The 13,067-nt window shown below is 48.0% G+C and overlaps 1 protein-coding gene and 1 long non-coding RNA gene across 9 annotated transcripts in view; one reads left to right on the forward strand and one right to left on the reverse strand.

Moving 5' to 3' along the window:
• The window catches only part of LOC119462932 (probable nuclear hormone receptor HR38), a 42,536-nt gene extending 35,301 nt beyond the window's left edge, over positions 1-7,235 (reverse strand). The window contains exons 1-2 of one of the 7 annotated variants that reach the window (XM_049667983.1): positions 6,327-7,234; positions 1,564-1,619 (exon numbers count right to left, since the gene is read on the reverse strand). In XM_049667983.1, coding sequence (XP_049523940.1) covers positions 1,564-1,578 — 15 coding nt within the window. In that variant the 5' untranslated portion in view covers positions 1,579-1,619; positions 6,327-7,234. Of the gene's footprint in view, positions 1-1,563; positions 1,620-4,927; positions 4,980-6,326 lie in introns of those variants that run through there. The other 6 variants (XM_049667974.1, XM_037724097.2, XM_049667970.1 and 3 more) reach the window with 6 other exon arrangements.
• Positions 1-13,067, forward strand: part of LOC119449724 (uncharacterized) — a 44,658-nt gene that overhangs the window by 14,399 nt on the left and 17,192 nt on the right. Inside the window, exon 1 of one of the 2 annotated variants that reach the window (XR_005191261.2) lies at positions 8,992-9,355. The exons of the other annotated variant lie outside the window; for it this stretch is intronic. This is a non-coding gene — a long non-coding RNA (uncharacterized LOC119449724). Of the gene's footprint in view, positions 1-8,991; positions 9,356-13,067 lie in introns of those variants that run through there. 2 annotated transcript variants of the gene reach the window in all.

The raw sequence follows: 13,067 nt of genomic DNA on the forward strand, positions 1-13,067 counted from the left end.
CAGTTATGTGACATCGATATCTCACCGTATCTTCTGAACGTTTTAGTTAACGCACCACAAATGTATCGCTGTCGAGCTCGCACCTAAGCACCGCCTGTACATGACAGGTAACGGAGACACTTCTAGCGCTCCCGAGCGCTAGATGTTTTAACAAAACAACAAGTATAACTTTATTGCTGTATGAGTCAGTGAGTGCATGTCTATGACCGCCTACGTGTTTGAGTGTTTGTGTGTTTGCGTTTTCGCTATCTGTGTCGCTTCATCTTTGACACAACATTTACGTGTTGGCCACCATGTGAAGCCGTTGGCCATGCTAACATCTCCAGGGACCGAATTCACAAAGCTTTTCTTTCGTAAGTTCGTTTTGCCGTTGGCTGGCCGCATTCGCTAATGATATGTCTTGCATCCGGATTGGCTGACATTTTTTCGTACGAACAATTCCAGCGTAAGAAAGAATTTTAGCCAATCCGGATGCAAGACATATCATTAGCGAATGCGGTCAGCCAATGGCAAAGCGAACTTACGAAAGAAAAGCTTTGTGAATCTAGCCCCAGTTTCTTATCGGAGCCAGAATCTCTTTGTGTCTATCCAGCGCCACGCTACATATGCACTATGATATTCGTTGTCAAGTGCATGAAATATATATGCTAATGAACATTGTATGTCATACTTAGTTACTCAGTGAACATTAAGTCATAATTCGAGTATCTCCTCAAGGTGCACTGCTCGAACCTGGCGCCCTTGCAGGAGCAGCAGGCTGGAGCTTTCCCGCTCAGGCCGGATTCTCTGCCTATCTTGAAATAAACTCTCTTTATCTCTTTCTCTGCAGGGCCACTGATAATCGCGCAATGTATCCCGCACCAGTCTTGGACAAAAAAGTAATAAGAATGGTGAAGCCTTCGACTCACGAGTGGCGCATTTGGGAGTAGCAGTCAAATATGTTGACCTCTGCTTTCAGATGCACGTTACTTATGCAAGTCCCCCATTTCGAGAGGAAGGAACCCTTCGTCGTGTTATCGCAATTCTTACTGTACTTAATATTAACGTCTTTCACGAGTTGGTCGTTGCGTACAAGTGGCAAAGAATTATGTTGCAGCTTCGCGCGTGGGTGAGGGGATTATAATTGTCCACAAACATTTTTCAGCGCCATTTGACAGCAGTTGAGGCAGGCGTTGTATGGTTGGCTGGATGCGTTATGACGCTAATTTAAGCACAGGTTTTACTACCGTCAAAGGTCTGAAGCACCATTAAATGGTTTCACAGAGCTTAGAACATCAGTAAAGCACTATACCTGATGCAACTAACCGCGCACCGTTAAAGAGAAACGCACAGTGCACGGGCTTCTAGTCTCAATAATACGGTGATGGCGTAATGCAAATGAGTTCTGAGTAAGTGGCGGTTTTGCCTGTATTGAAGTAATGTCATTGGTCATAAAATAATATAAGTAAATGACGACTATCAGTAACTCAACTCATCAGAGCACCTAAATTTATTAGGATAGATGTATCGTAATAAATATGACACTTGCCATTTTGTTCACAGCGAATAATTGGTGGTGCTCACCTGTCGGCCACACATGTCAGAAAATCCGGATATACGAACCAGATTGCTCCATGATCCTGTAATGTAGGAAACTTTGACTAGAAATTTTGGTAATATCATATTTGCATGGCATCTAGAGAGATCCTGTCGCTCTGGAACAGAACTGGTCGTGTTTCGAGTTGAAGATTACCGGAGGCTGTACTAATTGGGTCGAGCACGCTAATTTTTGCATCGACTGTATACCGCTACCACGCAACTCTTTTTCAATTTTGGACTCGATCGAGTCCGTAGAGAGCCATGACAGGCCAATCGCAGTGCGAGCACTGGGGCCGTATTTTGTGAAGATTTTGTTCTAGCGATTCTATAAATTTTTTGTCATACGTCCCGCCGAGTGACCAATCCTGGCGACAGTGGGAGCGTGTATTCGTGCGTGCCAATGACGAATAGCAATAAGAACAGAAAATGAAAATAAATGTTACAAAGCACGCAGCCAAACGAAACGTGCTGATTACATATTCCAGCACTCCTGTCGATGCCATAGTGACACTGGGGTATACGCTACCGCGCCCTGTCACGGTCTGAACGCTTCTTACAGCGCTAGCATGTGCCAATAGTTAAAAATGGGCAAACTGGTAGCATGCGAAGTAGAGCCTTGGCCAAGGCTAATTTCTTTAGCCATGCTGCCAATTAGCCCTACATTAGTATTGCAAGAACAATGAAAACCATTGAACTACGCACTAACTACGCAAAATATATAAAAAGAAAAATGAAAAATACGTTCATTAACGCTACTGTAACGTCACATCCTTCATCACTAGTGCCCGTATAAAGAGGTTTGTGAGCATGATTGTATCTCACAACGACGCCAGTGATGAAAGATGACCGTACTGAATGAGCAGAAAATATGCAACTCCATCATTTTTGGGCGATTATTTCACGCCCCCCCCCCCCCCCCCCTACTCCCCGAGCATTTGAAAGAACAAGGGGCTAATTTAGAAAAACGTTCTCACGTTAAAACTGTTCGTAAAAACAAGTGTCGGGCAACCACCATGGCGAACACATTAGCTAAGGCGGCAGACCAATGGCTAGTTCTTACGAAAGCGAAACTTAAGAAATTCGTCCCCCCAGGGCCCGCATTCACAAAACGCCTCTTACGTAAAACCGCCTGCACATTGGCGGCCGCTCGAGCGTACGCCGCTCACGAGAGCGAGCGCCGTGATAAGGATAACATCGCGGAGGCGATTGCCAGTCGCAGACGGCACTTGCATAATAGAAGTTTTGTGAACACGGGAAAGGTGTGCTCGAAAGAAAGGAAGAAGAAAGTATAAGCTGGGAGGTAATCCAGGCGTACCTTTGCTTGGATACCGACAGAGGATTGAATGGTGTAAAAATGGCACATAGGAGAGAGGTGAGTACAATCTTCTTGCGCAGGTGAGGCAGCCACCCAAATGTGTCGATTTAAGCATGACAACAAACGCTTTTAAGTTCACCAACCGACACTTCGTAAATTTACCTCGAATGGCCTCGCTCGTTAAGATTCAGACCAAAGTGATGTAAGATTCCAATACTGTAAAATAAAAATAAAAATGTCTAGATGCGATCCGGTCTTCAATAACCGCGGCTGCCTCTACCATGGACACTATGCACACCATAGATGAATGAAGCAACGTCGAAGAGCTGTCGCCTGACTGCATCGTCAGTGAGCAGGTCCTGCTAAAACTCCACTGCCTAGCTCAATGGCAGCCTGTCGTTAAACGATATTCGCTGCTCATTCTACGACTCACTGAAGTTTAGGTAAGCAATTCGAGCCCTTTTTTCTGTGCTCAAGGCCTGTCGGATGCGAAGCTGGAAGCCGCGCAGCGGTCTTTGTCTTTGAGAGCAGGAGAAGGATGTCTCATAAAGACCTATACTGAAAAGAACGGAACATTTGTTCAAGTCCTAGTGTGACCATTTGAATAACGCGAATTATATTTGGACTCGTGGGGTTCGCGGATAGGATTTGTCCTGTCATCGACAAGGATGGCCGTGCTTCTCCCAGGAAGACAATCGCGCACTCCCGTCAAACAGACAGGCAAGTCACGAGTGTCTCGGCAAGCGACCAAATCTGTTTGCAACGTTCTAACTTTACGTAGCGATACTGTTGGAACATACCCTTGATGCCTACCCGCCTCAGCCCGCGCCGCAAACCATCTTTTGAAGAGGCTACCATCCTTCACAACGTGAATGCTGAATTCTATAACTAGCTTTTGAATATTCTAATGTGAGTGAGAGAAACGTAAAATGACGTTCAGGAAATCAGCAAAAGAAAGCGCAAAACTATCAGAATTCCTTGTGCTCTATGGCATTAAATTGTGGGGTTTAAAGTTCCCGAAACTGCCCAGGGACACCGTAGTGGACGGCTTCTGTTAATTTTGACCACCTGGAATTATTCAACGTGCATCCATTGCAAGCTATTCGAGCGTTTTGTGTATTCCAAACCCATCGGAATGCGGCTGTCGTGGAAAAAATTGAACGCGCGGCCTCGTGCTCAGCCGTTCAACACCATAGCCACTGAGCTACCGAGGCGGGTGTGCTCTCTAAGGCTGACCATAATACTTTAAGGACGTTCACGTCTGCGCTAATGTTTCATAACTTTAGCACTCGTCTACATTACAGTGAGAGCAACTATACATTTTAGTCGGTTAAGCTCAACAGCATCACACCAACAGTTGCGGTCCATTTCATTTACAAATAGAGGCGCTCAACATACTTGAAAGCATTTGTACCAGTACTCTTAGCCGAGCGGCTAAGTGTATGACAAAAAAAAAACAAAAAAAAAAACTGCGTAATATTTATTTTCGTGCAACTATACGATGGAAGAAAAAAATCAGGCTATGAACTGAATGCAGTCTGTTAACTCATTGTGAAGAATGCTTACCGTAACGTCACAACGTAGATTGCTGACATGTCATGCTGACCCGCCGCAGTGTCTCAGTGGATGTGATGTTCTTCTACTGAGCATTAGGTCGCGAGTTCGGTTTCCCGACCACGGAGGCCGCATTCTTACGGGGACGAAATACGAAAAAGCCTCGTGTAACGTGTTTTAGGTGCACGTTCAACAACCCCAAGTGGTCATCGAACTTATTCCGGAGCCTCTCATAGCTCTCGCTTTGCTTTCTGACGTTAAACCCCAACACTCAATCAACCAATCAACACGCCGTGCGTGAAGTGATCAATGAGACAGTAATCGCTTTCGGGTGCGATGTCATAGTTATCACCAATTATCTGAAAGAAAATACAGCGGGAATGTCGAAAATCAAAAGTCAGCGGTTTCAGTGCGCCAGTATAAGCATAAACAGAGATCAAGTGGAAGAAGAAAACGCGTAGGAATCTTAGTAGCACTTACGTAAACGGCGATGTGAAAAATATACGGCATTGTTCATGCTTTCAGTGTTTAAAAGGTCGTCACTACGTCGTCTCATCCACAGTAGTAACAAACCTGTAGGAATGTTAGTCGCCTCTGTCTCTAAAATAAAATAGCCTAACTGTATGGTTCGGAAAGTATGCAAACTATGAAAATCTCTATGGTTCGGAAAGTGCAAGCGAATGCTTCGCAATAATTACAAGGAGGGCAAATGCGGCCATGCCAGGCTGTGTGTAAATGTGACCGTGAGTGCTGAAACCAAACAAGTACTATGAAGCTTTTAATTCGCACCAACTCCTAACAACACAGAAAGTTCGCAGCATACTCCGATCGGATTCTGTGTCCTTAGGTTCACTAACTAATGCTCAAGGTCAAGGTTACCCATACTCGCTCACCTCTCGCACATCGGTATAAACAAAAGAGCGGCGGGCGCGAGCGCCGCTCTTCCGCGCGGCATTCGCGAGGGTCGGCGGGAGGAAAAGGAGCGAGGGCCCCTACGGCCGGAAGGGAAAGCAGCGCAGAAGAGGCGGACTCGCCAAAGGCACCGCAGCGCCAGAACTAGGTCACAGCGCGTGCACGTCATCGGCGAGGCTTGGGCGCCCGAAGAGGCCCTACAAGCATCCCGAAATAGCCCGATCGAAACGGCCGCTGACGTCACGCGCGGCGCTACGCTATTATTGGACCCTCTGACGCTTCCCTTCCCACAATACTAACGTGACGTCACAATGGCGTCAACGTGACGTCAGCGGGCGCAGTGGCGAGCCAACTCCGGGCCGTCGGGCAACCAGGCCACAACAGCTGCCCCCAGTGCGGCCGCACAACCTAGCGATAGCCCCGAGCTCGCTGGCGGTGACTGCAGCGCTGCTTAGGGCTGCTGCTCCGACTACACTTCTGCGGATCTCACTCAAGCCACCTACACTCTAACGTTCGGCAGCAATACAACAGGCAAAACTCGTTCGCTGATGCACCAGTGCATAACTGAAGGGTACCAGCGTGAAAAGAGGTTCATGCAAGTGAATGTTTCCTGAGCACAAGTTCTTACATGTCGCCTTTTGATCTACACCGTACGCTGATGTCAACAAGCTACGACACACACGGCCGCAAGAGCGTCAATTGAAGAAGCGAATCATTGCCTTCAACAAATATGGATAATCAAACAAACCTAGACGTGACTTACAAAGCAGCAGCGAACTTCTGTGGACGCGTAATGCAGGATGAAATAGAGTGAGCCTACGCAGGCGAGCAGCCGCCACGAGTCCCGCGTGTCACGAGGACTCGGCGCTGCCCACCGGCTGAGCGTGAGATCAAGGGTCAGCCGCACGGGTCGACCACGGGTGAGGCAGCCCGGGCCGGCCCGTCCAGCCGGAAGGAAGTGACTCACTGGTTGCTGGTCAGTGTGGCAGTGTGCTCCGTGCTCGACGAGCTTGTAAGACGGTATGGCTGGTATCCGGAGGCTGGTTAGAGATGGCCGGTGCCGACGTACGCTGTAAAACGGCCTCTCTCGCGAGCTGTCCCGTTGAGCGAAGACAAGGCTGCCTGCATGAATGCGTCTGAGAGGTCGGCAAACTTGCGTCAAAATCCGGGCGCACCGGCCGCCGGCGAGCTTTTATAGCGGCCGTGAGCCGAAAGGGAGCGGTCGTGACGCAACCACGGGTCGTGACGTCACGGCTCCAATCCCGAGCGCCGCGTTCGGTGACGTCTCTACAGCCCTGAATGGGGAAGCGCAAGCAGACATAAGACGCGCTGCGACGTCACGCATCGATTCGGGTCCGTGACGTAAACGCGCGCGTCATGAGGTCCCGGGCCACGCGACCAACGCACCGCGATCGATTCCGCCTGGGGCTCCGCGCACACGTGCCAGCACGTCCTGGCGACGCGCACTGACAACATTGCGTCTCGCGCCGGGGCCTGCGTGACAGCCGGGGCCCAATAGCGACGACGCGGCCGGCCGCAGCTGCTGCCAGCTTCAGCTGACTCACGCGCCGCGTCGTCTGTGGACGGGCCGTTGCGCCCGGCGACTGCACGAAAACAGGCACCCGTGGCGGGAAAGCGTGTTCGCCCGCAGGACTCCTAAGCCGCAGGGGGAGCCAACCTGCAGGACGGGCCTGCTTGGACAGGTGCAGGACCCACCGCGCTCAGTCAGCCTTCCGCATTCTCGGCTCCTTGTTGCCCGCACGGACCATCCAAGATTACCCGCTGAAGCGGTGCAATTGAGACGGGCCTGAAAGAACTGCAGTGCTAGCGCTAATCAAGTTTGGAATGTAGTCGTAGACTCACAAAAATACACTGCGTACCCTACAAGCCCCCAGTGCGAGAGTGCGCGAAGCGCTTACTTACAGTTGGTTTGAATTCATAACCACGTGTGAGAAACTGCGGCACAGAAGGAACCAAGCAGAGAAAAGTACGTTTCAGGTGCGCAGGAGGTGGAGGGAGAGAGAGAGAGAGAGCCGATGATGTGCTCTCTCCTTAGAAATTCAAGTGGTGTGATCGCGAACGCTTGCGAGTGATCGAGTGGGTTGTTGTGATCAGGCAAGCTCTTTTTGCAGGAGTGTCTTCCTTGCTATGGTAGGAAATTTCCAAATATATTCTCACCGTACGAAAGCAGTCATCTTCACTAAGGCTTCCAGATGACGAAAGAAAAAATATCCTGCGAGTTTCTGCATGCCCAGCGCACACTTGCGCCAGTAACTGCTTACAAATCTTCGAAGCCACACTTCTAATCTAAATGATATATATATATATATATATATATATGTGTGTGTGTGTGTGTGTGTGTGTGTGTGTGTGTGTGTGTGTGTGTGTCAAACGAACAAAATTTAAACTGCAACAGTAGGGGTGCGAATTCAACCGTGGTAACAGACGCGTAGATTAAGATGCAACGTAGCGGGGAAATTTGTAATATTCTCCTGGAATAATACATAAGACGAAGCTACAAAACTACAAAGGTCAGTTCACACGTTAGCGCGCAAAGCAGTGAAAGGTTTGCTTAGGGAACGATTCGGCTTTTGTAAATTGTTTTTTATTCAACGGAAGAACATTGTTCCGGTAGGTTACTACAGAGATTCGGAACGTACATTCACGTCTTGCTCGCTTATCATATTTCGTCACCCTATGATGTAAGAGCAACAGCAGTATCGACATTAAAAGCTGATACTATACTACTACTACTACTACTACTACTACTACTACTACTACTACTACTACTACTTCTACTACTACTGCTACTGCTACTGCTACTACTACTACTACGACTACTACTACTACTACTACTACTACTACTACTACTACTACTACTACTACTACTACTACTACTACTACTACTACTAGTAATAATAATAATAATAATCAATCTTACCATAGTGAGGCAACAGTAGGTATCACTGATAGTTCCTACTGAAAGAAAAATCAGCGCTTTTTCGCATAGGGTGCCTCGATGCCTAACATATATTCGGCCTCGAGGTACCATATTTTCGCATACCGCGGTGCGTATTGCATTACCGAGATCAGTAGAGCCATGATTTCACCTGCGCATGCCCAGCTGACCAGGCACATGCGCCCGTAGTCCTTCGCAGTCGTGCACTGCAGTGGCCGATAGCGCTTTGCTAAAACCGCTTAATATGACGGAAAGTTTACGCCGTATCTTCAATAAGCAGCGATAATTGCATTTCGCGACCGCAGGACCCCACGACTACCTCTAACTGCGTAGCTCTTCTTAATTCCGACTATTTACTTCTGCGAAACGATAATAAAGCTATATATAGAATAATCACATTTGAGTGAGTGAAATTGTTTCACCGTGGCATCGATTCGAATTTTTCCTATCTCGAAACAAAACAATGAGTACAAAAAAACATATCACAATAGTGAGCTACAAGAGATCGGAGAAAAACGTCAGTACTGTTGCTGAAGAAACAAAGCAACCAGAAATAAGTTTGGGGAAGAGGGGTTGGAAAACAGCATGATCGGCCTAATGAGCGAAGCAGTTTCCAGGCATTTACGGCAGTGATCCGCATGACGTCGGCGTGTTTTGCGGCCGACCTCCAAGCCCGGCCCCGGCGCGACGCGATGTCACCTCGCGTGCCAGATGGCTGTGCGTGTTGTGCGCTGGGCCGTCGGGCGCAGACAGGCCTTCCTCGGTGATTGCCGCCTGACAGACCCGCGCGCGTACTGCATTCCTAGATGACGTTGTACGACGCGCCATGCAGACGCGACAGAATGAGCTCCCCGGTGCCGCTTCGCAGACGACCGTAGTTAAGAGGCGCGAGGAACCCCTTCAAGCCACTTCGGGCGCGTGGAGATATTTCTTGTTGTCCGATTACTTGGGTCGCCGGTTTTCTCTCGTGATTTGCGTCAAGCCTTGCAGTCATTTTCCAGAGCGGGACGACGCCGACTGCAGTCATTAAGTTACGAGTATGTACGGCCTGTTCCTCGCCTGCCTCGTGTTGGTGCACACTGCTTTTATAGCATGCCTAAGTGTCTTAACTGGCTACATGTGGCTGTTTCTCGGCTAATTGACCGGTATTATTCATATATTTATGTTTTTATCAATACCTTACAGGCCTCCAGGAAGACGAATAAAGTAAAGGGGAGAGGGGGGGGGGGGGTAGAGTTACACACGAGGACCACATCCTCAGCCGTAGCAAATTTCATGCATTGACAAAAAAGTTTGAAACGTGTTATGGGCTCGCCCATTCGTTAGATTATGGGGTCTTAAGTGCCAAAACCACAATCTGATTGAGGCACGCCATAGCGGGGTACTCCGGATTAATTTTGGCCACCTGGGGTTCTTTTGCGTGCACCTAAATCTACGTACACGGCTGTTTTTGCATTTCGCCCCCATCGAAATGCGACCACCGTGGCTGGGATTTGATCCCGCGGCCTCGTGCTTAGCAGCTCAACACCATAACCACTAAGCAACCACGGCGGGTCGTCCAGTCGTTGCTTCCCATGGATGCATCAAGGTGGCACAAGCATTCAGGACACGAAGGTGGAAAAAAAAAGTGGAAATACCAATGTGTATTTATATGTAGCTGGAAGTGGACCTTGGTCGGCTAGAGCGTAGTTTCTGATACACTGATACACGGTTGGAAAGCCGATGAAATTATGCCAAGTACTTGGAAGTAGTACTCTGTCACACGGAAATGCGTCGCGATGAATGTAAACACTGCTTGTGGGAGAGCAGCAAGTGCTGCAATGAATCGTACTGAAGGTCGTGTAGCTGTTCGCATTGGCGTGGTAGCGCAGTGTTTCCATCGGGATACAAAACTAAATTGCGAGATTTGAAGAATCAGGTACAGTTGACATTGGCTGCCTTCCTATTTATGAAAAGGGAGTGTATGTACCGATAAATGAGAAGTTAGTGAACTAACTCTTGTCCTTTGCTTAGAACTATTCGCAGCTAACGCAACCTACTCACAAATTTTTTAGCATATACGGCGTGATTTTCATAGTACTTCGTCATTATCGTGAAAAGCAAAAGAAAACAGAAACGAAAGCAAACTGCGAACTGCAGCGTTGCAGTGCGTGGTTTCACAGAACGCTATAGTAGCTCTTCGAGAAGCTGCCCACAGGCTTATCGCCACGGGAAAAAAATGGGAATGACGGTGTTCGCATTGTATCTGGGTTAGGATTGCAGAACATAATATTATAAGCATTCATGATGGATGGTGAATTCCTTGCAACTCTGGCCTCATTGTGAAAGGGGGCGGGGACCTGAATGACAGTACAGACATTCAATACAGCTTATAGCGCACTATTTCATTGTTTACTGATCGATGCCCACATGCTGCCCACGCGAAGCATCTGTTACAATTCTCTGTCTTCCCCGCTAGCAAGATGTCTAGCCATCTACTTGGCTTCACTGAATTCATTCGATTGCCAGATCTTTTTTTTTTAATTCTGGGCTTTTACCTGCCAAATCCATGATATCATATGAGGCATGCCGTGGTGGGAGACTCTGGATTAATTTTGTCCGCCTGTGGTTCTTTAACGTGCACGCAATGCACGAGACAGGCGTTTTTGAATTTCACTTCCATCGCAATACGGCCAACGCGGCCGGGATTTGAACCCGCTGTCTCGGGCACAATGCCATAGCCACTACGTCACCACGGCGGGCCGCCAGAATTTTCATCGATGGAGACAATGAAGAGTGTTAATGTACGAAGAGACACTTAGGGCATATAAAAAAGAAAAAAAAAGGAAAAGGGTACCCTATCGCTTTATGAATCTCAACTGCAATCTCAATGCGCATGGGCAGAACTGCATTTGCCTGTGGCCCAAGCCATAAAATCGAGCCATAACGCGGGGACAGAAGACAACAGGTAACATGGCGGCACCGACCCCATCTTTTCGCCATAAATTTGTCACTATACCCGCGTTGTGAGTTCGCGCTCACTACAAATAACAAGCGACATTAACTTTCACTTCCTGTCATCTCATTTTGGTGGTAAAATATGTTCTCAAAAACACGTTTCTTCTTGTGATGATCGTCCTGAAACCTAGGGATTCTAAAGCCCTAAAAATGGGTATAGTCAGAACAGACACATTGCCTAAACGTGTGAATAATTTAGCTTGACGCAAAACAACAGCAATAAATGAGTGTTGTGTAAAACGTCGTGCATTGTTAGAGAATACTAACTTCAGCAAACGTGAAACAGGAGGAATTGGCACGAATTGTTTTGCTACATGGCATTTATTGTCAGCCGCAGTGCTTCTGCGGGTGAAGAATGTAAAACCAGGCCGATTACTGCTTGATAAAAGAACGTTTTGTGCTATGAGCCGTCAGGCCAAGCGGGAAGGGCGACGATCCATACATTTCAACGGAGGACACTGGAAGCATTTGGCACTATGATGTTTTCTCCGGAGAATTGTTTCCAAAGAGAGACGCGGCTTTGCTAAATCTCGATATACTCGCAGCGCACAGACCTGCAGTCATCAAGGGGGGGGGGGGGGGGGGTGCTAACAAGGCGCATGGCACCCTGTCCTAAATAGCATCTACGCCTAAATAGCATCGTATACCCGCGCCAGCCGATGCTACGCTGGCTGAACCAAAATGCTTAGCGGGCGATAAGTTCTGGATTCCGGCTTCCGCAAAATGTATAAGGAATTGCCGCATCTTGTGTCAAATAACCACGAAAGCGGAGAGAAAAATAATATTTAAACACGGAGTATACCTTAAATGTCCGCAGCCTATAGGTAGGGTTGCCGTGCGATCGGGGTAAAAATGTTGGAAGCAATGTGCTTTCGGCAACTGAATTTTGCTTGGCGACACAGTACACGCAACACCCGTTATAATAATAGGCGACCTAACTGAGGCGGTAAAATGGTTGAGGAGAACTAATATAAATACGAATGAAAACGCAAAAAAAAAAGCACGAGCTGACAAAAATACATCCTATACTGAGCTACCCGCTGCTGTGCCTCAGTGACAATGGGGTTTTTAGCGTGAGGTTATGGGTTCGATTCTCGGCCGTGGTGGCCGCGCTCCGGTGAGGGTGTACGCTCGTGTGCTGCCATTTACGTGCACGACAGTGAAGCCCAGGGGAGTCAGAATTAATGGGGAGCTGCTCACTACGCCGTCCCACGTAATGGAACTACTCGGATTTGGGCCACATACCCTGATTAATTTTCGAAAATGAAACTTAAAAGAACAGTGAAGAAAGCTCCTTCTCCAACATCGTCATCGCTGTGAAGCAAACTCAGGGGGCTAGAGTTCTCGAAATGTAGTGGTTGAAGATTGCGCTGAGCACATGCTGAACATTGTCACCAGTTGCGCGTATGCCTGCGAGGTTCCGCAATGCCATTCAATTTTCGCGAGCTTTCGCACATGACGGAACGGCGAACTTATGCCCTTGTACTTGTCTTCCCGTGGCCTGCTTAGGACGGCATAACTCGGGAGACAAAAAAAAAAAAAGCACGTAAGTCATAACAGGAGATGGTATTGTGTTCCGTGGTGCCCTTTAGATCATTCATTTCAACACGGAGGATGGAGCAGGATAGGTCAGAAGCATTGAGGTAAAACAAGGTTGCAGCTGTAACTTTCATTCGACAAAGAAGGTATCACTCCTGTTACCCTCTTTTGTGTCATCTTTTTCTTTCTGTTTCCTACAAACATCTTTGAAAG

The sequence above is a fragment of the Dermacentor silvarum genome, chromosome 1 (genome assembly GCF_013339745.2).
Source record: "Dermacentor silvarum isolate Dsil-2018 chromosome 1, BIME_Dsil_1.4, whole genome shotgun sequence".
In the NCBI taxonomy this organism is placed as follows: Eukaryota; Metazoa; Arthropoda; class Arachnida; order Ixodida; family Ixodidae; genus Dermacentor; species Dermacentor silvarum.